The sequence below is a fragment of the Danio rerio genome, chromosome 7 (assembly GCF_049306965.1).
Source record: "Danio rerio strain Tuebingen ecotype United States chromosome 7, GRCz12tu, whole genome shotgun sequence".
Lineage (NCBI taxonomy): Eukaryota > Metazoa > Chordata > Actinopteri > Cypriniformes > Danionidae > Danio > Danio rerio.
In genome coordinates this window covers 21,385,111-21,411,259 of record NC_133182.1, presented here as the reverse complement: position 1 = coordinate 21,411,259, position 26,149 = coordinate 21,385,111, and the positions used below count along the sequence as shown (strand labels likewise).

General features: G+C 36.1%; 2 protein-coding genes across 2 annotated transcripts in view; both read right to left on the bottom strand.

The window, feature by feature from the left end:
• The window catches only part of efnb3b (ephrin-B3b), an 888,832-nt gene that overhangs the window by 416,642 nt on the left and 446,041 nt on the right, over positions 1–26,149 (bottom strand). The gene's annotated exons all lie outside the window — the stretch shown is intronic.
• Positions 1–26,149, bottom strand: part of dnah2 (dynein, axonemal, heavy chain 2) — a 306,887-nt gene that overhangs the window by 196,709 nt on the left and 84,029 nt on the right. Inside the window, exons 19-27 of the mRNA XM_009303124.5 lie at positions 24,376–24,523; positions 20,800–20,992; positions 19,201–19,401; positions 15,988–16,144; positions 15,616–15,790; positions 11,992–12,155; positions 11,605–11,766; positions 8,520–8,623; positions 1,667–1,823 (exon numbers count right to left, since the gene is read on the bottom strand). Coding sequence (XP_009301399.2) covers positions 1,667–1,823; positions 8,520–8,623; positions 11,605–11,766; positions 11,992–12,155; positions 15,616–15,790; positions 15,988–16,144; positions 19,201–19,401; positions 20,800–20,992; positions 24,376–24,523 — 1,461 coding nt within the window. The remainder of the gene's footprint in view (positions 1–1,666; positions 1,824–8,519; positions 8,624–11,604; positions 11,767–11,991; positions 12,156–15,615; positions 15,791–15,987; positions 16,145–19,200; positions 19,402–20,799; positions 20,993–24,375; positions 24,524–26,149) is intronic.

Here is a 26,149-nt window from a genome sequence, read left to right as displayed (position 1 = left end):
CAAACACATAGAAATGCCTTCTGGTCTAGCCGGGACTCAAACCAATGAAAAAAGTAAGCATGCTAGTCTTTCTGTCAGGTTGCTGTGGGTCTTGCAAGAGGTGGGACTTGCTGTCCTACACAATGACACACTAAACAAGATAAAATGATCAATTCTTGCATCCTGGAAGCCATTGTCATTCCACACAACACCCTACTTCAAACAGATTTTATCGGAAACGTGCTGATATTGTGTAATGTGAGCTCATAAGGTCTGAATGAACATTTCAGAATGTTTTCAAAAATGTTTCACCAAGGATCAAGGGCAATTCGATTTCTCTTTATTAGACACCAATAAATTGCACTATATTTGGAACTGTATTCACTAGCCATTTAAAGAGCGATTTATGTCATGGTGCTATAACCCTCAGGGGTCGGAGGAGATTTTGAAGCCTCTTAAGATGCTTTGATACATTTGTGCTTATTTCATCTACGTATTACATAGTACTGGCAAATGTGTATTTTTTGTATTCAGCAAAAACTGTGCTACAATAATATGTGAGAAATACTGATATACATGCTTGCGTTTTTAGAGAAAAAAATTATGCATGATTAGTAAGTTTTAGAAAAAAAAATGTAGCTGAATAAAACTTCCAAATAATTCACGCCTGGAGAAACAAAAGACCCCCCCCCCCCCACTGTCTAATGTTCACCCATTAAGGGCATTGTAAAGCAATATCCAGCTGCAAAATTAGCCCAAACTAAATGCTTGTTGTATTACTTGCTGTATTTTGACCATGTAAACACTCTGGGTAAACAATATACAGTGCTCAGCATTTATAAGTACATCCCTCACAAATTAATCTTTTAATTCATATTTTTTATAGGAAGCTATACAATATTATGTGTGTGCATATACATTAGATTAGTCAGTACTAAGGCCAAATCTGGAGCTTATCTAACAAGTAACTTACAATAATGGTCCAACTAGTATTCACATTTATATGCAATAGAAAAATATTCAACACACATTTTAAAAAAGAGGAAAAATCAAGAGAAAAAAAATGAAAGACTTAATTGAAATTTTGTAGTTTGTATTTTTCTTGCAATATTTTTCTTGAGTTTAATTGTTTTATCTTTCAATTTCTAAATATGTTTGGAGACTGAAATATTATTTTAATAAATATATCTGTTTAATAAATCTGTTTTGTTTAAATGCACCAAAATACATCACCTATATTCACTGAGAAATGGATAGACATGAGAAAATGAATATGTTTGTGTTTTGTTTTTGTGTAGTTTCAGTGGATTTTAGTGAAACTTAAAGGCACTGAAGTATTTTCCTTATTTTTACACACAAAAAAGTAGACACCTAACAGATTTGATTGATGTATTGCTCTTATCTGTATGATCAAAACTGAAAGTGCACTTTAAGTTCTTTTTGGCATTATCGGGAGAAGACACCTCAAACCACATATTTAAAAAACAAACAGGAACGTGTTATTTTTATTGAACAATATGCAATAATAACTCTAAGATTCCCAAAAGAGGGGAAATGGTTCTTGTGGCTCTTACTTAAGCTCTTACTTAGGAATGAATTCTGCTTAGAATCGAATGTTCAACTGATTAAAATGAACTTAAATAGGAAAGCGAGAAAAGGGTATCGTATCATCTAAAGCATTTCATACCTGTTCTATGGAGAGCTCTTTGCTGGCCGCTCCTGAAATGTCACTGATACTCTCAGCATGGTGGTCCAGACCCAAAGCCACAATCTTCTCCAGAGTGAAGTCTGCACTACTCGGGTCAAACGTCTGCTGTACCTCTTGTCTTATTTGATTCCAGTGTCTAAAATAAACAGATCCACACAATCTTTTGAAGATACAATCTGACTGGTCAAGATGCTCTGACATTGACACATGAATCTGAGCTCGTATAAGATGGAAAAACCTTTTATCAAAGCCATTTGATCTAGTCCAAAACTTAATGAGCCACGTATGAGGCAGCATTTTAAGACATCAAAGATTGGATTTTCAAAAAGAAAGGCAAACTAATTATTGTGTGCTGCCTCCCAAGCTCATGTTGGCCGAATGCAGCTACAGTTAGCATGGTTCATTCATAAACAAGGCAAATCCAGAATGCATTGCACAGATGCATTAAACATTGCATTGCATTATACATTAAATAAAATTTGTTGTAATACTGAAATGCATTTAGTAATGAACATTATTTGTTTATTAGAGTTTCGCCAAGCTCTGGGTTTTGGGCAAGATAAAGCAGGCATTGAGTACAGTAAAGAACACATGATGCTGACTTTGAATGCAGCCGTCTATTTAGGCAGCAGGCTGTGAGGCAGATTAAGAGGTTATAATATGCCCCTTTACACAAGATTTAATTCCGTATAAGACGGTGTTCCAAAAAACCTATCTGTGAAGTTTCAGCTCATAATACTTCAAATTTTTAGTAATTACACACCGCAGTAAATGCCCCTTTTTTGGTTGCACGTCATACGAGTATTAAATTAAGATCTCTTTCAACTCAGCTGTCAAAAATACAAAAGCTTGTGTTAAAATAACATAGAAACTCTCATGTTAACAATGTTTCTTTTATTTGTGAATGTAAACAGCTAGGAAAGAAATCACAAGGAAAGAGGTGACAAGCTGGAACTGAAAACTGGCTGTCAAGGTGTGGGATTACAGCTGATCCTATAATAATAATAATAATAATAATAATAATAATAATAATAATAATAATAATTCCTTTCATTTATATAGTGCTTTTCTAGACATTCAAAGCACTTTACACAATGTGGTGGGGGGGGGGGGGGGGGGGGTATTGTCTCCTCATCCACCACTAGTGTAAGCATCTAACTTGATGCGATGGCAGCAATAATACGCCAGACTGCACACTACACCAGCTGATTGGTGGAGAGGAGACAGAGTGATGAAGCCAATTATGATATGGGGATGGTTAGCAGGCCATGATGGACAGAGGCCATGATGAGTCAACCCCAGACTAGACCCCTACTCTTTTTCGAAGGACAACCTGGGATTTTTAACGACTACATCAATATACAAGGGCGTTAGGACCCACATAGACCACAAGTTAAGTGCCCCCGTTGTCCTCCATAACACCACTTCAGGAAGCAACCTAGCTTTCTCATGTGGTCTCCCATCTAGGTACTGACTGGGCGCAGCCCTGCTTAGCATCAGTGGGCGACCATGTGAGAGTTGCAGAGAGCTAGCTGCCGGAAGAGTAGAATCCTAGAACAGTATTCGACACCAAACCTTGGTCATTGATGATTATTAGCTGGACTTAATGGCAGAGCCTAGGTCACCAGCTACAGAAGGGGATACCTAAAAGTCTCGGGTGTTCCTAAAATGTGTCTGTGAAGTTTCAGTTCAAAATACTTCAAATTTCAGTTTTTAGAATACACTGTAAATGCCTCTTTTCGGGTGTAAGCAAAGGTTGCATGATATGAAAGTATTAAAATTAGGTTCTCTTTCACCTCAGTTATCAAGAACACAAAAGCTTAAGTTAAAATCACATAAAAACACTCATATTAACATATTGTAATATTCATTCATTCTTTCATTCATTTTCTTGTCGGTTTAGTCCCTTTATTAATCAGGGGTCGCCACAGCGGAATGAACCACCAACTTATCCAACAAGTTTTTACGCAGCGGATGCCTTCCAGCCGCAACCCATCTATGGGAAAAATCCACACACACATTCACACACACACTCATACACTACGGAAAATTTAGCCTAGCCAATTCACCTGTACCGCATGTCTTTGGACTGTGGGGGAAACCGGAGCACCCAGAGGAAACCCACGCGAAGGCAAGGAGAACATGCAAACTCCACACAGAAACAGCAACTGAGCCGAGGTTTGATCCAGCAACCCAGCGACCTTCATACTGTGAGGCAACAGCACTAACTACTGCGCCACTGCCTCGCCCCATATTGTAATATGTGAATGTAAACAGCTAGGGATGAAATTGCATGTCTAACAACTAGGGCTTACACCCGTTTGCATTGCTTAAGTGGGATATATATTAATACTTTTATATACTGTGAATCAATTACTTCATATATTGAATCATACTTTGAAATGTGTACATTCCTAAAATGAAACAGAAGCCTATGAGTGAGGTATTAGAAAACGAGTTCCTTGGCAATATGCTTTGTAACTTTGCATATCTTTTTTCATGCTCAAACAGCATCATTAGGCAAGTAAGCTGAATGAGTAAAAAAGCATAAAAAGGACCTCTTTAATAACTTTTAGAACCGAACCATTGTGTAGGCCTGCAGGAGAAATGAGGTTGCTGATTTATTAATAAAAAAAAACCCTAATGATATGAAGCTGAATTTGAATGAACAGAGAATGTGTGCAACTCAAAGTATTTAAAGAGCTGTAGAAAGACAGTCCACTTTGCTGTTTAGTCACAAAAGATTGGTTATGTTGTCGGTCAGATTTTGTCATAATAAACAGGTGTGACGGCCAATGACAGTGCAAGGATTGAATTCTCTCATGAGAGATCCTGCAGCCATAATGCACAGCTTGTTGTCTTCTCACTGAAATCCACAGAGAGCGCCAGTACATCTGATCCACAAAACGAAAACAAAAAAAAGAGAGCTTCTTCAAAAAAACATCTTGCCAATTGCTGGCCCCTCTGAGATTGGGCCCAAGCATTCTGGGATGTGATCTCTCCTACAAGTGCCTGTTTTTCTTAGTCTCGCGTTCTAGCGGTCATGGACTTCTGAGGCTGGAACCCTGTTTATTTTCATCTGCTTCCCTGATGTGCTGCGCCGGCCAGCGGGAGACGCTAACAGGGATCTTTCAGAGGGTTACATCAGTGTGATTAGCCGGCTGTCATCAGGGGAACGTGAGGCCTGTCTATGCCGTTTCCGCCAGGGCTGTTGTAGCACGTTTGATTGGGGCCGATGGGCTGTTGTTTTGGGAATGCCACATCCAATCAGATGGCTTAGGGAGCGAATGACAGGGCAGAAGAAAAACGCAGAACGGAAAACGCTGTGTTTCTCTCTGCAGGGATGGCGCCGGAGTGCATGAACGCTCTGCGTGATAGAAAGGAGAGAGGTGACGAGCTGGAACTGAGGGCTGGCTGTCAAGGTGTGGGATTACAGCTGATCCTAGAACAGTAATCGGCACCAAACCTTGGCCTTTGATGATTATCAGCTGGACTTCACAACAGAGCCCAGGTCACCAGCTACAGAGGGCCATATCTCGAACAGACACAAGTTACAAAGACGGGTTGTCCACTGAAGAGGCAACATGAAAGATGACAGTGTCATTTTGTCAGGAACCACTCTTGATAAGGAGGATTAGTGGGAGAATGACACTTCATTATGCTGAGGACATTGGTGTGTGTGCGAGTGTGTGTGTGTGTGGTCCAAGACAAAATGTCTCCACAAGGATAAAGGATAGTTAAAGCCCGAAATATTTGACTATATAGAATTCTTATGTCAATGGTGTGTCTTCATAAAATGCAAAAACCCAGTGTGTGTGTGGGAAACAAATATCTACAAAAAAATAAACTATTTAACATATATATATATATATATATATATATATATATATATATATATATATATATATATATATATATATATATATATATATATATATATATAGCGTCCAGCCTAATTAAGTATTCCCCATTTTGAAAATGAATATTTTTATTCATTTCTCAGTGAATATAGGCAATGTATTTTAATGCATCTAAACAAAACTTATGATTTATTAAATAGAAATATTTAGTGAAGATTAATAAACTAATTTCGAGAGGAGAACGTGCTTTGATTGAGCACTGCTGGCCTCTCAACTGTAATCAGCAATAATCCAATCAGAATGATCCTAGCTTACTATAAATGGATCATTTTCTTCTTACTGCTTTTTTTTTTAATCTTCGTTTTGGAAGAATTCCCCCATTCCACCCCATCTTTTCCTTTTCCCCTCTTTTCTAAAGGGGGAGCTATCGAGACCTACCTGATCTCGGATACCCTGATATGCTTATTGACCGGGCTGGAGACCTGGGCTCTAATATCTCTGAGCTCAGGGTTCTCTCCCGGAGAGCATGCCAAACCTGCTATAAATGCTAAGCATATCTAAGTGGGAACTTTTGAATTAAAATAATATTGTAATATATATATATATATATATATATATTCAATTGAAAAAAGAAAAACCAACACTGAAATAACTTGAAACTGAAAAATGTAATGATTAATTAAAAAAATAAACAAACAAAAATCAGATATTGCTTTCGAATTATGGTTCAACAGAAACACTAAAAGGCAAGTAAATGAAACTGGACTGGACCAAATTGAAGGGTACAAAAATTGTTATAAAATCTGTATTTTATTGACAAAATACTGCACTACCTTAAATCTCTACATCACTATGTGAAAATATTAACTTAATGCAGCCTGACAGTTCTTTGTTCCTCACTTTAATGATCTAAATTTATTTGTTCTTCAAACAAGTTTGTGAATCAGATTAGAATAAAATCTTTTGTAGCATTTTTGTAAACTTTTAAAAACTTTTGTAGAATATACTGACAATATTATCACCTTTATTAATGTCCTTTAAAAAAGTTTTTAATGGTAGTATGCCAGTTTATGATTGTGATTCATTAAATAATTAACCACAAAAAACTTGTAGCACAAATATTTTTAATTATAATCTCATAATTAAAAATAAAATTAAATATAAGAAATAATTTTAAATGTATTATTGTGGTTTTATTTTAAATGTATTATTGCGGTTTTATTTTAAATTTATTATTGTGTTTTGGTTTTAAAGATTTGTGGTTAGTGGTTATTTGGCCTGCAATCATAGAAGAACAGATTTAAGATCTATACAGAACCTATAAAGAACAGAAACACCAAAAGGCAAATTAATGAAACTGGATGGTATAAAAAAATTTGTCCACATCTGTATTTTATGTACAAAATTATGCCACACTAAATATCTACATCACTATGTGAAAATATTTACATACTGCAGTCTGACAGTCCATTCTTTGTACCTCCCTTTAATGATCTAAGGTGATTTTTTTTTTTTTTTTTGTGAATCAGATTAAAAACAAGTTTGTGAATCAGATTAAAATATACATTTATTTGAGATTACTGCTTGTGCTCATGTTTACTGTAAAGGACAGATCTATTGATCCTCGAAATCATGATCAGCAATGCAGAGAATGCAGGCTGTCAGCAAGACAGCAGCTTAATGACATCATCTGATTAATATACAATTAGCAGCCATGGTAGCAAAATTATACAAAAGTTTCAGTATATAAAACAGTTTGCTAATTGATACGCAATAACTGTCCACATTTGTTGTAGGCTATTTGTACAGGCTTTACACTTTTATGTGCAACAACTATAGTATTTAGCAATTATTGTAGTTTTACTTTTAGAGCAGATTTTCTATGTGACAGTATTCAAGTTTCTTAATCTTTTAAAAGTTGCTGTTTAAATTAATTTAGCATAAAAAAGCATTTTAATATCTGAGTATTGGTCTGCATCTCCTGTTGCATCAAATCACCATCAACATTACATATGCATGACTGTAAAATATTGTGTTTCTTCTCTTTGAGCCCCTTGAAAAGGTTCCAACACCCATCAGTTTTCCATCTTTATTTTGGAGTGTAGATTACACATTTTTTAAAAAGCAAACCAAAAATTAAGGTGACATCAGATTTAATATTCACTTGTGTCGATTTTTTTTGTGCTTAGTCAATAAAAAATGAATGGACAACTATGTGGCGCTCTGATTTTGTGGTAGCTACAGCGGACAGGCATTGAGTGGCAATGTTTGTGCCCTCAGAGAAAACAGTTTGTTGCAGAATTAGTACTTTTAGGTAGGGTTAGGTTAAAGGGACATTTCAATTCTTCGCACTTAGCAGATGATTGATACTAAAGTGTGTTTGGCATGCTGTTCTGGGAAAGAGCAATGAGCTCAGAGGATCCTTGAGCCTGGAGCTTTTCCCGTTTATTCCTTAATTATTAGGGGTTACCACGGTGGAATGAACCGCCAACTGTACCATTAATGGTTATGCGGTGAATGCCCAGTACTAAAATACTCAAGTACTGGGCCAATTTAGTTTATTCAATTAACTCATACTGCATGTCTTTGGACTGTGGGAGGAAACTTGAGTACCAAGGGGAAACCCACGCGAGCGGGGGGAGAACATGTAAACTCCACACAGAAATGCCAACTGGCCCAGCCAGGACTCAAACCAGCGATCTTCTTGCTGTGAGGCGACAGAGCTAACCACTGAGCCACCATGTCCTGGATAAATCAAGGAAAGAGAAAAATTCTTCGAAACAAGATGACTGAGTTAAGGAAATCTGATCATATGACCAGCTGTGGTCAATCATAAGCCTGTGATCTTCTCGAAATTAGTTTATAAATAAAAATTACAAAGTAAGCTTTCTACAGTATGAACAATATTATAATATAATATAAAGAGTCCTAATAGACATAATAAAGTATGTATGTGTGTGTGAGCCCCCCACCTCTCTCTCAAGGCTGAATTCCTAAGATCTGTGATCAGTGGGATGATCTTCTTAAACTGCTCAATCCTGCTCTTAGAGGAGTCCACAATCTCCCAGTGTTTGTCCTGTAAGAACACATACACACATAACCATTATTTTGTAATTGTCAAGATCCCACTGCAGGCTGAATTTGTAAACTGCTGAGTGTTGTGTTGTGTTGTTATGGAATGATCCCCTGTCAGTGGAAGAGCACCCGAAGGGTCTAAATCAAGCAGGTGTTTCTAATCTGCTTAAAGCTAAATGTCAGGATAATGAGAAGCCGGTGAGAAAGAGAGCTAAATTAGCTTTAAAGGGTAATTAGCTACACAAAAGAGCTTTTATCACAGTTACAAAGAGAAAGGAAGGAATGAGAGTCTCTGCTGGACCCTAATGAAGCAGCACCAGTGTGTGTGTGTGAGTACAGTAAAGATGAGTGAGAGACATCATCACTGATGGTAGCTATAGTAAACGGAGCCCTGGTGGCTGCTAGTTTTTAATGTGAAGGTCTCTATAAGGTGTACAACCTGTGACACTTTGGTCAATTAATAGTATAAGTATTAAAATCTTATGTTATTAAACATTTCTTTGCAGTACTCATGCATATTCTGATGACCTGAAAAGTAATGAAAGAATAAAATCATTCATCACTTTCAGTTACATTAGTGACTAAAAATTAGGAAAAATTACTTTTCCTTTGTTTGATCAAACATAAAGAAAAAAGTATTACTGTGAAATAATTTACAATTTTAAAAAGCAGTTTACCAAATAAACATTTTGAAAAGTGGTAATACTTAACAATAAGGTTCCATTATTTAAAGTATATGCTAACGTGAACTGAACTAACAATGAACAATTCATTTATAACAGTATTTATTCGTCTTTTTTAACATTGTAATTTTGATAACTCACATACTGTGAAAGTTGTATTTTAAACAGCCATTATTTCAGTATTCACTGTCACATGATCCTTCAGAACTCAATCTACTAATTTTGGACTTATTCGGCTGATTTTTGAGTTTAGTACTGTTGAAAGAAGTTACATAATATTTTTGAGGATGGAATGTTCTTCTCTTTTTCAACAATTTGCTTGAGAAGTATAGCAGTCAACTTAATAGTAATAAGGTGATAGTATTTATTAAAAATACTACTAGCATTCAGCAATAAAACTGTAACTTAAAACCAAAACTCAAACTAAATCTGAATGGTTGGATATAGTCTCTAATGTACAAAATATGGAAATAATAATTTTTGATTAAAACTGGAAATAGACAGATACCCGCAATAATAGGAAAAATAGATTGTGCTTATGCCGTTTAATTTTGTAAACTGATCTTTATACATATTTGTTAATATAAGGGCATATGGGACCAGTCAACAGTTCATTTAAGTTCCTTTTTCTTTTCATTTTTTTCTTCCTTAAATAAGAAATAAAAATAAAATATATAAAAAGAAAACAGTTATGTAGCTTAATACCTTTGTGGAAACCTTCTTTGATTATTAGAAAGTTCAGAATGTACAGTATTTGAAATATACAGTATGTATATATTTGAATGTAATAATGTAATATTTTTTTGAATAGTAGTGTGTAAGTTTGACTATAATTCATTGAAAAGTTTTCCACAAAAAAATCCTTTGTGGACAAAAACATTTTAAAATTAGAATCTTATAATTAAAAGAATAAACTCAATATAATTTAAATTTATTATTACTGTTTTATTTAATATTAAGTTTACCTTTATGATTTTAGTTTTATATTTTGATTGTACATACACCAATTGTACAATTTAATTGTACATACACTAAAAGTTTTTTAGTGTTTATCTGTCTAGTAATCATAGGAGAACTAATTTAAGATCTATACAGAACCTAAAAGGAACCTGTATTGGTTCTCCAGTGGTTCTATGTGGTTAGGGTGCTATATCAATCAATCAATCAATCAATCAATCAATCAATCAATCAATCAATCAATCAATCAATCAATCAATCAATCAATCAATCAATCAATCAATTAATCAATCAATCAATCAATGAATCAGCTTTTATTTATATAGCACTTTACAACAACCAAGGTTGACCAAAGTGCTTTACACAAGTAAAAGCAAATTACATAACACAATAAAAAGCAGACAATAAAAAACAATACAATAATACAAATACAACAAACATTTAAACATAACGAAGTGTCAGTGCTATGCATTAAAAGCCAATTTAAACAAGTGGGTGTTAAGCTTTATAAATAAGGCTTTATAAAGTGCCAGGTCAGTGATTGTACGAAGCTTAGAAGGAAGGGTATTCCAAAGTTTATGACCTGCCACTGCAAAAGAGCGATCTGTTTGTATCTTGATTGAGGGACTTCAAGCTGAAGTTGGTCAGCAGATCACAAACCTCTGCTGGGTTAGTGAATGTGCAAAATTTAGCATAAATAAGTAGGAGCAAGGCCATTGAAACCATTAACAACAAACATCAAAAGCTTAAAATCAATTCTAATACTTAACAGGGTCCCAGTGGAGGGAGTAGAGAATTGGTGTAATCTGTATATGGTGTACAAAATGGTTTATATAGCATTAAATACACATTATAGAAAAAAACAGCGCTAAAATAGCATTTAAAGTGGTTCCCCTATCATTACAAGGCAAAGAACCACATTTAATTATACATAGCACCTACTTAATAAAGTGCTATACTGTGCAGTACCTAAACCACCTTAAAGAACTGCTAGAGAACCATTACATGTTCTTTATAGGTTTTATATAGCATTTAAAGTAATTAAATTGGTTCTATTTAGGTGTTTTTAGCTTAATGCTGCAGCACATAACTTCTGTCTCTTCTGGCACCCTGTTTAAAAAAATAAACTGCAAGTTACTTAGAGTACATTTTTACATGGGTCGTACTTTGTACTGCTCATTTGTTTGGATAAATCGGTGATCCCCACATCAGTACTGATCTCTCAAATTATATACTGAAAATGAAACCGTTGTGCATTTGAATCTCCCATAATTGTCACACTGGCTCCTAAACTGACTAAGGTTGAGAGCATGAAGTACAGAATGTGTTTGAGCTAACTTGCCTTAAATGCTCGGCTGAGTTTGTGGAGTGTCTTGAACATTGTCTGGGCAGTGTTGTCCATGACCTCAGTCTGCAGAGAGGCCAAATGACCCCCCTTCCACTCGGCCCACAGATCCTCCCACTGTCGGGCAATCTCCCAGACCTGCTGCAGGTAATCCACATCCTACAAACACACACACTTATGAACACCATATCTAAGCATCATGGTGTACTGAACCACAAATGACCTTTCACTAACAATATTGTTCAATTTGCTGTCACGCAGGACCAGTAAATTGCCCTCAGCCAAAGAGCTCTCTGCGCTCTTTTGTGCTGCTATGCGTTCAATATGTCTATGAAGAACTGCAGAGAGAAAAGTTGCATTACTTTAACAGGAGTGAATAGGCACCTTCTCTAAAGCGAGGATGTCTTTAGAGGCTGGTTGTTCAATAGTGAAGATGTTGAGACCAGAGCATATGTTCTGCTCTTCTTCTTTAAGCGCCTCCAACTGGGCGCGCAGCTCTGACACCTGCTGCAGTGCAGAATGTGGGGTAACACTACTGCCAAACGGGCCTGCAAACACATTCAAACAAATAACAAAAACATACAAAAATGATTGTAATGATTACAATTAGGGATGCTCCGATCGATCAGTCGAAGATCGGTATCTGTCGATAATCACATTTTGTGTACTCACTCAGTACTCACTATTGGTACTCGCCAATCTGGTCAAACTCATGAACCGATCACAGGTGTTTGTTTATGAATTTACAAGCAGAGAAAGATGCACGTGCACTCCCATATAATATACATAGCCTACAGCAGCCAAAACATGTAAGGTAAATAATGTGTGGAGGCTTATGTACATGCAGTGTTCAGACTGCATGAATTTTAAAGTAGTCGTGTCATGGATGTTTTCACACTGCATATCTATCTGGCGTAGCGTTCTGTCGGTGCTGTTTACACTGTAGGATAGGAGAGTTCACACTGCATGACTTTAAAATAGGAAGAATCACAGACAACATTGTCCAAACTACGTCTCACAACCAAACAAATGCGAGAAGTGACTTGGAAACAACACGAGGTCATGTAATATATCTTTCGTTGTTAACTACATAATGACAAAAGACTTTAGCTTTAGAAACTCACCTGGCTTATAGAAAGCTCACCTGGCTTTTAAGGAGAATTAACAATCTCTCCTCAACCTTTTTTTAACTTTTCGACCTGATTGTGTTATTGATCAGATGACAAGTCAAACAGACACAGTGCTCCTGCCAAATTTACACTAGTTTTTTGGGTCCAAATTAACTGAAAATGAGCGCTTTTAACTTCTCTCCCAGCCTCCCGCTGGCCTGCAGGTACCTGTACTAGTGAATGCTGCCCTCTCATTGGCTGTAGGTGATCGCGGATGTTATTTTCAATCAGAAAACATTTCACACGGCATGATTTAAATCGCCGACAGCTCCAGATATTTAGCATGCCAAATATCTCATGGGCGTCTGTGACTCATCGGCAATTCTCTCATATCCCGTCCTTGATAGTACTCTATGAACTATGAAGGACACTCACTCATGTGAACAAGCACCAATTTGCCTGTGATTTTAGGCATATGTCTGTGATTTCACAAAACCTATAAGCGAGTCAAAATCAGGGATAAAATCATGCAGTCTGAACTCAGCATTGAGCGACTGATGCGCTCGCATCACAACAGCTAAATTATATACAGATGTGGTGCGACCTGCTTATAAAGTCTATTGGTGCGACCCACATGAGTGCAACCAAAGTATTTACCGTGTTTTGCATTGCTGTGACGAGTGGATAATTGTAATTTTTATTACCAATTTTTATATCTGTGTTGTATTATATTCCATTTTCTATTGGCCATGATATGTCCACACCTAAATGGTTAATAGAGTTGAGTTTAAAAGATTATATGCAGCATCCTTAATTCATTCTCTGAGGTAAGGAGAGATCTCCACTTAAGTTTCATCCTTGGAGTGAAAATGTGCTTAATGCATTTTAAATCTTGAAGCATTAGAATTGGTACTCATTGTTGGCCGATCACCATGACAAGGAATTGGTACTCGTATCAGCTGCAAAAATCCTGATCTGAGCATCCCTAATTGCAATCTAAAATTTCCATAAAGAGCAGCTTTTTACTTAAAAAAAAAAATAAACCATCCAGATTGCCAGAAAGTTAGCAAAGTGAGCATGTTTCTCAGAATGTGCTATTAATGCGGTTTCACAGTTGGCAGGTCAGTAGGTCTCTTTCCTGAGCAGTGTGTGAGTTCTGGCCCGGACCCAGCTCCGCTCACAGGCCGGGACTCCCACAATTCACGTGAACTTGCGACAGATTTGATTTACGAGATATTTGATCTTTTGAAAAGCAGCTCATTCATCTCAGGATGCCAACACACGATGCGTGTAGTAACACACACGAGTGTGCTCGCATAGACAACAGTAGTTGCTGTTATCTGCCCCAAAGGCCTCTGTGATATGTTTACAGGCACAAGTGTTTATGTCTGTCAGCGTTTATAATAGATTCCATCAAACACTCGGTCTAAATCACACGACTACATCTCCGCCAATTACAAAAAAAAACACATTTACACAATTCTGCATTAAGGCGAGCCATTAAGCAGCGTGCGTAGATCCATCAGGGATCTCCAGTCAATATTTGCGTAAAGTCTGATTTACTGAAGCATTTAGCACACGCTGAAGTGCGTCGCTGGAGCAGAACGAATTCAGGAGCACGGGTGTTGAGAGGTTTGATGACGCCCGTTCTCTCGCTCCGTTGTGCCTGACTAAAACGTAAAGAAAATCTAATTAGCAAATGTTAAAATGTGATAAATTTTTGATAAATCTGCCTTGGAGACTTCAGCCAATCATACATGTTTAATTGGCTCTGCTCTGCAAAATGCAATATCGTATTTTTCCACAGAAAGTCACACTGGGCCCGTGGAGAGCGGAAGATGAGATTTTGAAGGGGCACCTTGGCAGGGGCCAGTAGTATGTGTTTGGACTGAATGAGTGTGATATTATTGAAACCGTCTCTCTCTCTTGAATACAAATTTCTTCTCGCACAAAGCTGCTTCCTGGCCTCATTAACCTGAAGGAGCCCACTATTGTTTGCAGGAACAATCCAAACAATCCCAGCGTTCTCAACAAGTTGCAGCCACCACCCACGGTTGGAAATTCTGGGGTTGTGGGAAATAATAACGGTGAGTGCGGAGCGCGTTTGCCACGTGTTGACTTTCCCGGTAATCGGCTGCGCCAAAGCTCCAACTTTGTCTGAATCAAGGCTTTTGGATTCATACTGGGAGGAAAAGAACATAGAAGGAGAGACAAATGGCAGGAGATCAAACTGAAAAACAACAGACTTCACAGAGCCATCAACGATCACAGGGTAACGCAAACACAATGGAAACGAGATATGGAGCGAGTGAGCAAAGAGGTGCAGGAAAAGGGGAAGAATGAAAGAGGAGGGAAGGAAAAGTAGGACGAAAACTCTGTCCTCTTTGATACAGTTCAGCACAACGTGACTTTGTTCGTGAAAAGAGGTGGCAGCGTGAGTCAGAATAAAGAACTTTTCAATCCCGTTTTTAATAGAGCAGAGAATAAACAGCGCAGAGATGCTAACAGGAGGTGGGGGGTGGGCAGCGTTTTGGGACAATGAGAGAGAAAGAAAGACAAGCTGCAAGTGCAGTCAAGGGCAGGATGTCAGCGTGACGGTCACTTCTGCTGCAGGTGAGGCTTCATGGTGTTCTGAAACATTATCTCAAGGCTAATTGGTTGTGATGTGCCGTGGGGCATGCGGGAGGTTGATGGCTCTACCCAGCACTCTCCACTACCCCAAACACCCACAGTCCCAGAAAGCAAAGGCCTGCTGTGCCGTCCATGTTGCGAGCTGACCTACAGAAAAAGAGGCATGCTGGGATGCGAAGCTCACAGTGGGGTCTGTGAAACCTACAGACTGTGTCTGTGTGTGTGTGTTTCCATCCTATAACACTCAAACGTTAATGTGTGTGTTCACCATTGCTACTGAAGCTCTGCAGGAAAGTCTGCGTCTTCTTCTGAAACTCCTCCGAGGACAGGATCAGCCCACTCTTCATCGTGTCTTTGTGTTTCTTCAACATGATGTCACTGTCAATCACAACCTGCTGAAACCACACCCACTCTGCATTCAGAGCCTCCAGCAACTCCAACACCTACAGAGACAGAAAGAAAGAGAGCAAATCTAAGAGTGCCAAGTGGAATAAAAGCATAGTCAAATATGGAATGGAGGCAAGAGATGAAAGAGTATATAGGAGACTTTCTGACTGGATCACCTCAGGGAGAGTGTGTATGCGAGTGTGTGTGTGTGTGTGTGTGTGTGTGTGTGTGTGTGTGTGTGTACGACACTCACAGCGGGGTCGACAGCAACCTCGTATTTTGTAAGGATGGCATACTGCTCGTGGATCGGTGGAATTTGACTTTCGATCTTATTCAGATCTGCCTGCAGAGTTTCTAGAAGTTTTAAGCTCTCTCCCAAGTCTGTTAGAGTCTGAGGAGGCTGTGACAACCTGAAAAGACACACACAGACAATTACTACAGTGCTCAACATATATAAGTACACCCCTCACAAATCTCTCTTTTAAATTAATATTTTTAATAAGAAGCTATACAATATTATATTTGTACATATACATTAGATTAGACAGTACTAAAGCCAAATCTGGAGCTTATCTAACAAAATAACTTACGATAATGATCCAAAAACTAGTACAGCCAAATTTATGTTATAGAAAAATATTAAATACAAATTTAAATAAGAGGAAAAATCAAAAGTATAAAACATACAAAAAAAAAGTAAAAATTTAGTTGAAACTTTGTAGGTTGTAGTTTTTGCATTATTTTACTCCAATATGTTTGGTGACTAAAATATTATTTTAATAAATATATCTGTTTAATAAATCTGTTTTGTTTAAATGTATCAGAATACATTGCCTATATTCACAGAGAAATGGATAAAAATATTCATTTTCAAAATGGGGTGTACTCAATTATGCTGTGCACTGTATGTCCATGCTAAAAATGTCATGCCAATTCAAAGTAAATAAATACAATAACAAAGAAATAGATGTATATGCCTGTACAGCCACTTTGTTTCCTAAGCTACTTAGCTGCTAATCCGTTATTAAAGAGATAGTTCACGCAAAAAGGAAAAATAATGTAACAATTTTTTTGTACTCTATTTTTTGGTCCAAACCCGTTTGACCTGTTTCTTTAGTTAAAAACAAAATAAGATATTTTGAATAATTTTGGAATCAAGTAACAATTGACTTCCATAGTATTTGTTTTCTTTCTATGGATGTCAATGGTTACAGGTTCTTACTCTCTTCAGAATATCTTTGTTTGTGTTCAACAGAAAAAAGCATATCAGTGCTTACCACACATAGATTTTATTTGGGCGGGCTGCCCAGGTATATTAACGGCCACCCAAGTATATTAAGTGGCACTTTGTTTTACTATTATTATCATCCTTTTAAATTTTGTAATATCTGCCCAATATGACCAAACATTCACAAATGATTAATTAGTGGAAAGTCTTCTCTCGTTTACTCGTTTCATTCTGTGCATGTGAGACCTGTCCAACAGTCTCACGTGCTCTGCAGATCCATAGAGATGCGCCTTTTTGGGATTTAAAAAATTCGTCCAGCCAGGCTTTCAAAACCTCCTAAAATGTCAGGAAATCAGCTTTTTGCTTTCACTTTCTAAAGCTTAATCGTATGTGCTTTTGCATGAGAGCGAGAGAAACATTAAATAATTAATTATTTAATATCAACGAGAAAAACTTTAGAATATACTCAGAGAGGATGACATGACTGATCTAAACTGGCAGCAAAATATATGTACACCATTAGTAATGGACAATCAATGCATTTGCCTTATTTAAATGATCTATACATCTTAATCTTGTAATTATTAGAATTTTTAGAGTTATTGTTTCATTCCATAACCTTTTCTGTCATTTAATTCTCATTTCCTGTATATTTTAAATACATAACAAAAATGCATACAAGTTGCTTTAAATTTGAAAGACAGAGGGAAGCAAGTTTTATCTGTCAGTGGGTGCACATGGCTCCTGAATAGCATAAAATAAGAGGAATAGTGGATTAGTTTTTTTATTTCAGCAATCTTTTTTTTTCACTTTAACCCATTAAAATGGGTTAAACAGTGTCGTTATAAATAAAATAATTGATAAAAATGCAATTATATTTTGTTTGTCGCATATAGTTAACTATTATTGTGATATGGGTAAATGTTGTTTTTAAATCCGGCTACCACCGCAAGCATATTTCAAACCTGTGAAAAGCACCGCATATAATTATCATATCATATATATGTGTATTTTTAATGCCATGTCAGACACAATCACTATTTTCATGGATTTTTAAAATAAAAACAAATTACAATTAAATACCACAAACAAACGATAAGTTTAATATATGATAAATATTATCAAATTGTTCCTGGTGACACAAAGCAAACTCATAAATGTAAGTGGTGAATAAATGTTGTTTTTTGAGTGAACTATCCCTTTAATAACAGAAGTCAAACCAAAAAGGGCCAATTATTTAATTTAGTTTAACTGTATGTAGTAAAATAACTAAAACTACAATTAAAGTAAAACTAATAAAGAATGCATAAATTAAGCTGAAAAAAAAAAAAAACACTAATTCAAAATTATAATACACACTACAACACTATCCCTTTAATACTAAAATCCTTCCCCGATCTTCAAGTCTCTTCCAAGCAGAGGTGGACTTAACCAATTAGAGAGGTAAGCAACTACTTAGAGCCTCAGGATATTAGGGGGCCCCGATCAATGCCAATAATTGCCTAAATTAATCATATAGTTCATTTATAAATTTTCTATTATATGTTTTAAAATCTGTCTATAACCATTAAGATTTTAATATTTTTACTTCTTTTCAATACTGGGGGCCCTCATGAATAGGGGAACGCTCCTTAAGTACTGCACATGATTCAAATGTTAAAATCTAATCACAAGTATGGCTTATTAACTGTACTGTATATACTTAGTTTGTGAACTCCTTGTTTTTTATTTTATTGTATTTAATTTTACATTAAGAAGATAAAAGTTCTACTTAAAATATATTTTTAACATGCCGTTTTTATTACAATAAAAAATCATAATAAAAAAAATCTACAGAAAAAATACATCTATCTATAAAGAAAGAGAATGCTTCAAGTTTCAATGCCTGGGCCCCATACCTGGAATTGTTTAGCCCTAAATCATTAAGTCCGCCCCTGCTTCCAAGTCAATCGAATGATTTTTAACATTGTCAGGCTGTTAGCTTAGCAGCATGCTAATGCCAAATTCTATTGGAATTAACAGAGCGGTTTGCAGAGTCTCTTGTGCTCTTCATGTGAGGGGTGTTAATTGGTGTGGCATGCATGAGTGACCATTAACAGGGTCGCTGCCCATGAAGAGCGTTTCAAATCGCTCGCTTATGAGGTATCATTTCAGTTAGGATACCAGCTGCTTATATGGACACCAGACAGTGAGGCAGGGTTTTGGAACAGAGCTTGAGTGGGTTTCACATACACTAACCTGACAGCATTTTCCTGCAGAAAGCTGTGCAGTTCTTTGAGTTTGGAGCTGGCCATAAGGCTGAGCAGCTGCGTGAACTTGCTCTGCCACTCGTTGCAATGTTGCAGCAGAGAAAATTTGAGCGGAGAACAATCCAGCAAAACAAACTGCACGCTTAACAGTGTCTCCTCCTTCTGGACGTTATTCGCCACCTCAGTGTATCTGTATGGAGATAAAGTGAGAGAGCATAAATTAAGTGGTTGATTCTCAGAAATCCAACCTTGAACTAGAACACAAAATGTTAAAAAAAAATTATATTATTGTAAAAATAGAAGTTCTCAATCTAAAAACACAGTTGTTTTTAGGTTTTAAAAATAAATGCACAAAAAAGGGCTGCCATTGTACTAGTTTTCCGCTCGCAAACGAGTACATGCACCATAAATAAATAAATAAGGGAAAGGCAATAAGAAAAGGCAAAAGGCAATTTGACCCCCTATTCTAAAGTGAAAGTTATATCCACATTCTATGGACTAGAATAAGTTAATAGTTAGTGCTTATCTGCTACTAATGAAGTGATCATATGGACAATTTAATCCCATGCTAAAGTGACTTCTAGTACCTAGCAAACCGATGTGATACAGACAGAAATATAGTTGGGACCCTTAAAACGTTTAGTTAACCATTAATTACTAGTGCTTTTGTTTTTAACTAATGCTTAATTGTGAACAAATCAACCATTAATTAATGCTTAATTAATGCATTATTTTGGACCCTTAATCTAAAGTGTTACCCATATTTCTTTTACCTCTGCTGACGGTACATTAAAAGACAATAAGTTGAATTCTTAATAATGGCCCCATCTGTAAGATGCAATTGATGTTTTTGCTCAAGCATAATGGCACCATATTAACCGCAAGTTAATTTGTCATCAGAGTACCACAATGTTCCCTCAAAGAAATCAGTTTTTCAAGAGAATAAACAAAGTGTGTGCTCCATCATTTGTTTCTGCGAGTGAGTACAAAATATAAATCAAGAAGTTACTGTATATTAATAATAGCCATTTAGAAAAGTAATTTTGATGCATAAACTGTTTGATGTAGAAAAATATAAATATAAGACAATAATTGGTACTGCAGGCAACACACAATTGTCTTTGCAACTCAGGACAGACATCACAAACATGCAAAAGGTCATTAATGCACCAACACGTACACAAAGTCTGTCTCTCACTGCTCAGACACACACACACTGTTGACATAATAGTGATTTGGTCAGTGCAGATCAGATCTATAGGGAAGAGATGTTGACGCTGCCCTCAGGACTGGCAACTCTGAGCTACAGACATGTCAATAGTCTGAAAGGCCAACACATAGTCCTCACGTGACCTAAAACACTCTGATGTGCTATGGCCACTCATGTATTTTAAAAAATGAAATGCCTAAAGATGAGAAGCATTGTGAATCCTTTAGTATTTGCTCACTTAAGACACTTTTATTTCACTGGTACCACAATGATTAATTCATAAGTTAATGAATGTTCCTTTTAAAGCATTTCAGCACAATTTTATGACTTTAAAAAACTAATTTTGTTGCTAAAAAAGGGAATGATGAAAAGAGAGACCTGGCTATATCAGCATCAAATGAGGTTACTGTAGGGTTGAGCCGCTGATAGCGCTGTATAAAGCTGTCTTTTTCGATTTCCCAGATCTCTCTGTGTTTGTCCCAGGTCTTCAGGTAGGTCTGCAGGTAAGATGCATTTGTCACCATTCCGGCAGCGATGGCTCCCTGGATCTTACAGATCTCTTCATCTTGCTCTGAAATACATAAAGAGAAAGGATATAAGCAGGTTTGTCATGAGACAACACATAAACTTTATACACAAATATACTTCATTGAACATGTACACATAGACATCCCCTACTGTTTAGACTATATAATTGCAGGTTAGCTGTGTTTATGTATAATAACTAACTGTTAAAAGCTATTCATTACTACTTAAATAGTTAAAGTTATTAGTAACTAATAAAGTTATGGTAACTAATAACCTTAACTTACCTGATTTTGATTGTAATGCAATAATCTGCACCTTTTTGTTGAAGCAATAATTATTGTGAAAAGCCCTATACAAATAAACTTGAATTGAATCGAGAACTACTTTATGGTGTGCAATATATTGTCTCTGAAATAATTGCAATAAACAATATTACAATATTCTAAATGTCACCGTCCCACCAGCGGCACGCTTTACTTCACTGTATAACAATTAAATCCTAAACCTAATCATGATAAACTATATATCACTCTAAGACTTCTAAATACCTATTTTACCACTGTTTTTTGTTGTTATGTAGGAAGAGTAATAGATCAAATCCCATTTACTGTTACCCTATAACCTGTGGCACCATTTGCAATAATGTATTTAAAGCATAATCTTGTAGTCTAAACATAAAGTATTCGTGACAAGCTCTATATCATTTAAAAAATTAAAAATATCTAGTTTTCATTTCTGGTGACTGATTTTTGATACTCACTAGAGCAGTAGTAAATAATTACTTTGTTAGAACAATCCACACATAAATACATTTTAAATGTTTTTAATGGCCGAATTAAAGTCTAAAACCACCAATTCTGCTCATATTACTTTAGAATTTGATGTTTATAAATATTGTCAAAAGTATGAAAACATAGGATGCCTCAAAACAAACAGTAAATCTCATGTGATCAGGTGGTGAAGTTCAGTACTGCGGCCCAAAAAATCTAACTAAAAGCTTTTCTGAGATATCAGTTTCAAATTTGGAATATAATTCCTTCAGATATGCAGCCTTGTTTTTTTTTTTTTTTTTTTTTTTTTTTTTTTTTAGTTTAATGCTAAAACAGGTTTTTAAAGATACACATTTTATGTAATATTCATTCACTCATTTTAACTTAGTCCCTTTATTTATCTGGGGTCACCAAAGCAGAATGAACTGTCAAACGTCCAGCACGTTTTATGCAGAGGATACCCTTCCAGCCACAACCCGTCTCTAGGAAACATTTTATGTAATATAATAAAATAAAATACACATTCATTGTTTTATCATTTTATTCATTTTTCATTTATTTATCAGGATCCTCATATTTTCCTAAATACAAAGGCTTCTGTTTATTCATCTTTTTGAACTTTTTTTTCATTTTAACTAGTATCTGACAACTGTCTTCTTTAAAATGAGACTAAGCTTAAATCTATGCACCAACGCGTTGAAGATGGAAAATCTTTTAAGTTGGACAAGACATTTTTATCTATATTTAACCTCCTAGGGCTTATTGGCCACATACGTGGACAGCACATTTTAGATCTTAAGTGGTTATTTAAAATACTTTAAATGTTTTATATTTTTGTTACAGACATACAGTGTAATCCTGCAACTGTTTTGCAGCATATGAAATGTCATAACCACTAATTTAATGTCCAAAATGGGAAAAAAAAATTGTTTTACTCTCTGATAGACAAAACTTGTTCAAAACAATTTTCTATGTTAAATATGCATTACAAAACAATCAAGAAAAAAAGTGTTTTACATAAGAAAATTCGGACCATGAGTCCACATATGTGGACATAATTTTTTTTCTAAAAGTTCATGTCTTACAATATCAAAGATGATACTTAGGTTTTTATTCAAATTAGGTTCCAATAAGCCCAAATAGCAAAGAGAAATAAAAAATGCATGTAAAAAAAACAACTTGGGCCTTAAGAGGTTAAAAAGGCTGACATTTAAAGGGTTAAAACTGTTCTTGCAACTTAGTTCTAGTAACTAAACACACATAATGATAATACAGTTGTATAATGTAGCTAGAATACCTTTTAAAAGGGTGGAAAGTGTGTCTGTTTTAATTAGTGTGTATTAATTAACATAACCAATAAATACTAAACTAATAACATAACACACATAATTTCATGATGAGGATTGCTTCTAATAATAACAATTTTTTCTCTCACAAAGAAATGTATAATACCTAAACAATATAATACCTATAAATCTAAATGTAAACACTTATGAAAAGATGTTCAACGATTTGTAAACGGCAAATTAATTTTTAAGCTATTTTATGTCTTAGAGTGTTCATTTTCCAGTAGCCAACAGCAAACTTAATGGACTTAATGGTTAAAATGCTGGTTATAAATATTAAGTTACTTGAAAGACTGTATTTACAAGTAATGCTAACTGAGCTTTCACCATTTTGCTAAAGATATGGGGTTTGTGGCTTACAAAACAAGTTATTTTGGACTTTTCTTTAAAATTGGATGTCATCATCAGAAAATCACTAAGTAACACCTTGAGTAATGCCTATTCTTCTCATGCTTCTGTTATGCACGGTGTGTGTGTAGAGACAATTAAATCCCAGACTCGGCCACAGAGATAAAACTAGATAACAGAGACAGTGCAATCTGCTAAAATGTTGGTGAATATGCCACCAAAATGATGAAGGCCATACCCATACATCAATATATAAATGACTGTTACAGTATTTGAATTGAGATTCATTTAAAAATCACTGTTCATAGAAAATAAATCCTGTTAATGTGAAAACCGTTTTTACCCCAATATATATATTTGTTATCATTTAGTCAGCCTACATATCAATCCAAAAAGTCTATATTCAGTTGAACATTTGGTTTGGAAGAACTGTAAACAAAATATTTGTTTTAACTTTTGTGTTTCACGCAATATGCATTTACAGTACATTAAGTCTTTTAACAGATGCTTTAATCCAAAGCGTCTTACAAATGAGGAAGCATTCAGCAACTCAACATGAATACAAGAAATGCTACCTATACAAAGAGATGTAAGTGCTCAGAGACATAAAAGCTAGACTAAGTAGTAGGAGGGGATTTTATTAAATTAATCCATTTATTCTTCTAAGTGCTCATGGAAGAGATGAGATTTAGTTTTCATTTGAATGATAGCAGTGAATCAGCAGTCTGTGTAGGAATGGGAAAATCATTCCACCAGTGAGGGAATATTGAATGAAAAGGTTTTGGAAAGTAACTGTGATGGCACTACGAGGTGGCGCTCACTTACAGAGCGGAGGCTCCTGGAGGGAATGTAGACTTTTTCAAGAACAGACTTAGAAAGTCATTGGGTTTGGAATGACATGAGGATGAGTAATCAGGAATATATAAAGGGGATGAAAGGAATGAGATGGAAAGAGAGTGTACCGATAATGCTGTGAATGGGTTTTCTCTGTGATTGCTGGCGAGTCAGTAGGTCTGGCAGACGTTTGAAACCTGAGATGGTCTTGATGAGCTGAGAGCTAATGCTGTTTACTATGTGTGCCAGTTTCTGGGGAGAAGGAGAGAAATCCACCTGGACAAACACAACAGACGGGGAAAAAACATTATTAATCCAGTGTTCAGTGCAAGACTTCCTACTAAATCATTATAATCAACTTGTGAATAAAAGAAAGTTTCAAAGAAGATGGTTTGCTCAAAAATTGAACTTTTGTTTATCTTTTGAACAAAAATGAAGATATTTTAGGTGAAATCCAAGAGCTCCCTAATACTCCATAAACAGCAACAGTATCCCAAGTCCAGAAAAGGAACCAAAAGCATTGCTATAATATTCAGTGGTTCAATTGTAATCATACAAAGCACTAGGAACATTTCTGTGTGCCAATTTTTACTATGTCATCTGCGTCAGCTCAGGGTGTGCATATAAAAATTACTGTGTGCAATACAATGCTTGTGTGTGCTGCTCACTCTAATGGCAATACAATGCTTACTACCACTGTAGTAAATGCTCACCTTGAACTGATGCAGGAGAGAAGATATAGGCAAATAAAGAAATATTTATAGTTTCCTTTGTCACAATTTTTTTTTTCTTGGAGCTTCACATGATTACAGCTAATCCACTGACATCACATGGCATGTTTTGACATTGTTTTTGATTCTTTCTTTGGACGCTGAATGACATGTTATGGTGTTGTAGTCAATGGAAAATGAATGTTCATTTTTGTTCTGAACAAAGTTCTTGGGAGATTGAAACAACATGAGGGTGAGTAATTAATGACAGAATAAAAAAATTTCACTGAATCTGAAATTTTTGTCTGTAATTTTTGCACGTTAAAAAAACTAAATTCGTCCTCACATTGTGTGAATTGTATTGCCACAGTGCCTTCGAAACTTTTGTCCGTCAAAAAAATTCAAACTGTGCTAGTTTTTTCTGTTTTTCGCATCCAATAAAGCGCCTTTAAGAGGTGTTTTGACAGTTTAGAGCCACCGTACATTGTTCTGTTGCTCCGATATGTCAACGTGGCCGCCATATATTATTCATTCACTTCCTCCAACTCCTCCGGGGGGATTTCGAGGCATTCCTAGGCCAGCCGAGACATATAGTCCTTTCAGTGTGTCCTAGGTCTTCCTCTACTCCCTAGGTAGGCGTTCTGGAGGCATCCGAAACAGATGCCCCAGCCACCTCAGCTGACTTCTCTCAATGTGAAGGAGCAGTGCCTTTACTCCGAGCTCCTTCTGAGGGACAGAGCTTCTCACCCTATCCATACGAGTGCGAATGAGTACTGGCTCTACTACCAGTTCCTTCCGGGGTACAGAGCTCCTCACCCTATCCATACAAGTGCGAAGGAGCAGTGGCTCTGCTCCCAGCTCCTTCCAGGGGACAGAGCTTCTCACCCTATCCATACAAATACGCCCTGCCACCCTGTGAAGGAAACCATCTATTATGATGTCAGTATCAGGTCTGGATAGGCACTGTCAGTCTCTGTTCAGGCTTTGTTTATGTACAAAATCATGTGAAGTATCACAGGGAATGTATCAAAATTCCACTGATTTCCTGAAAGAAAGTTTAGATTTGGGGATAATCCAGCGTAGCTCTTTGATAATGAGTTCAACTCTCCTTCTAGTATTGGATGAGCACAACATGCATATTTCTCTATTTCTTCTGAGAGAGGAGAACAAAGTATCATTGCTTGAATTGACT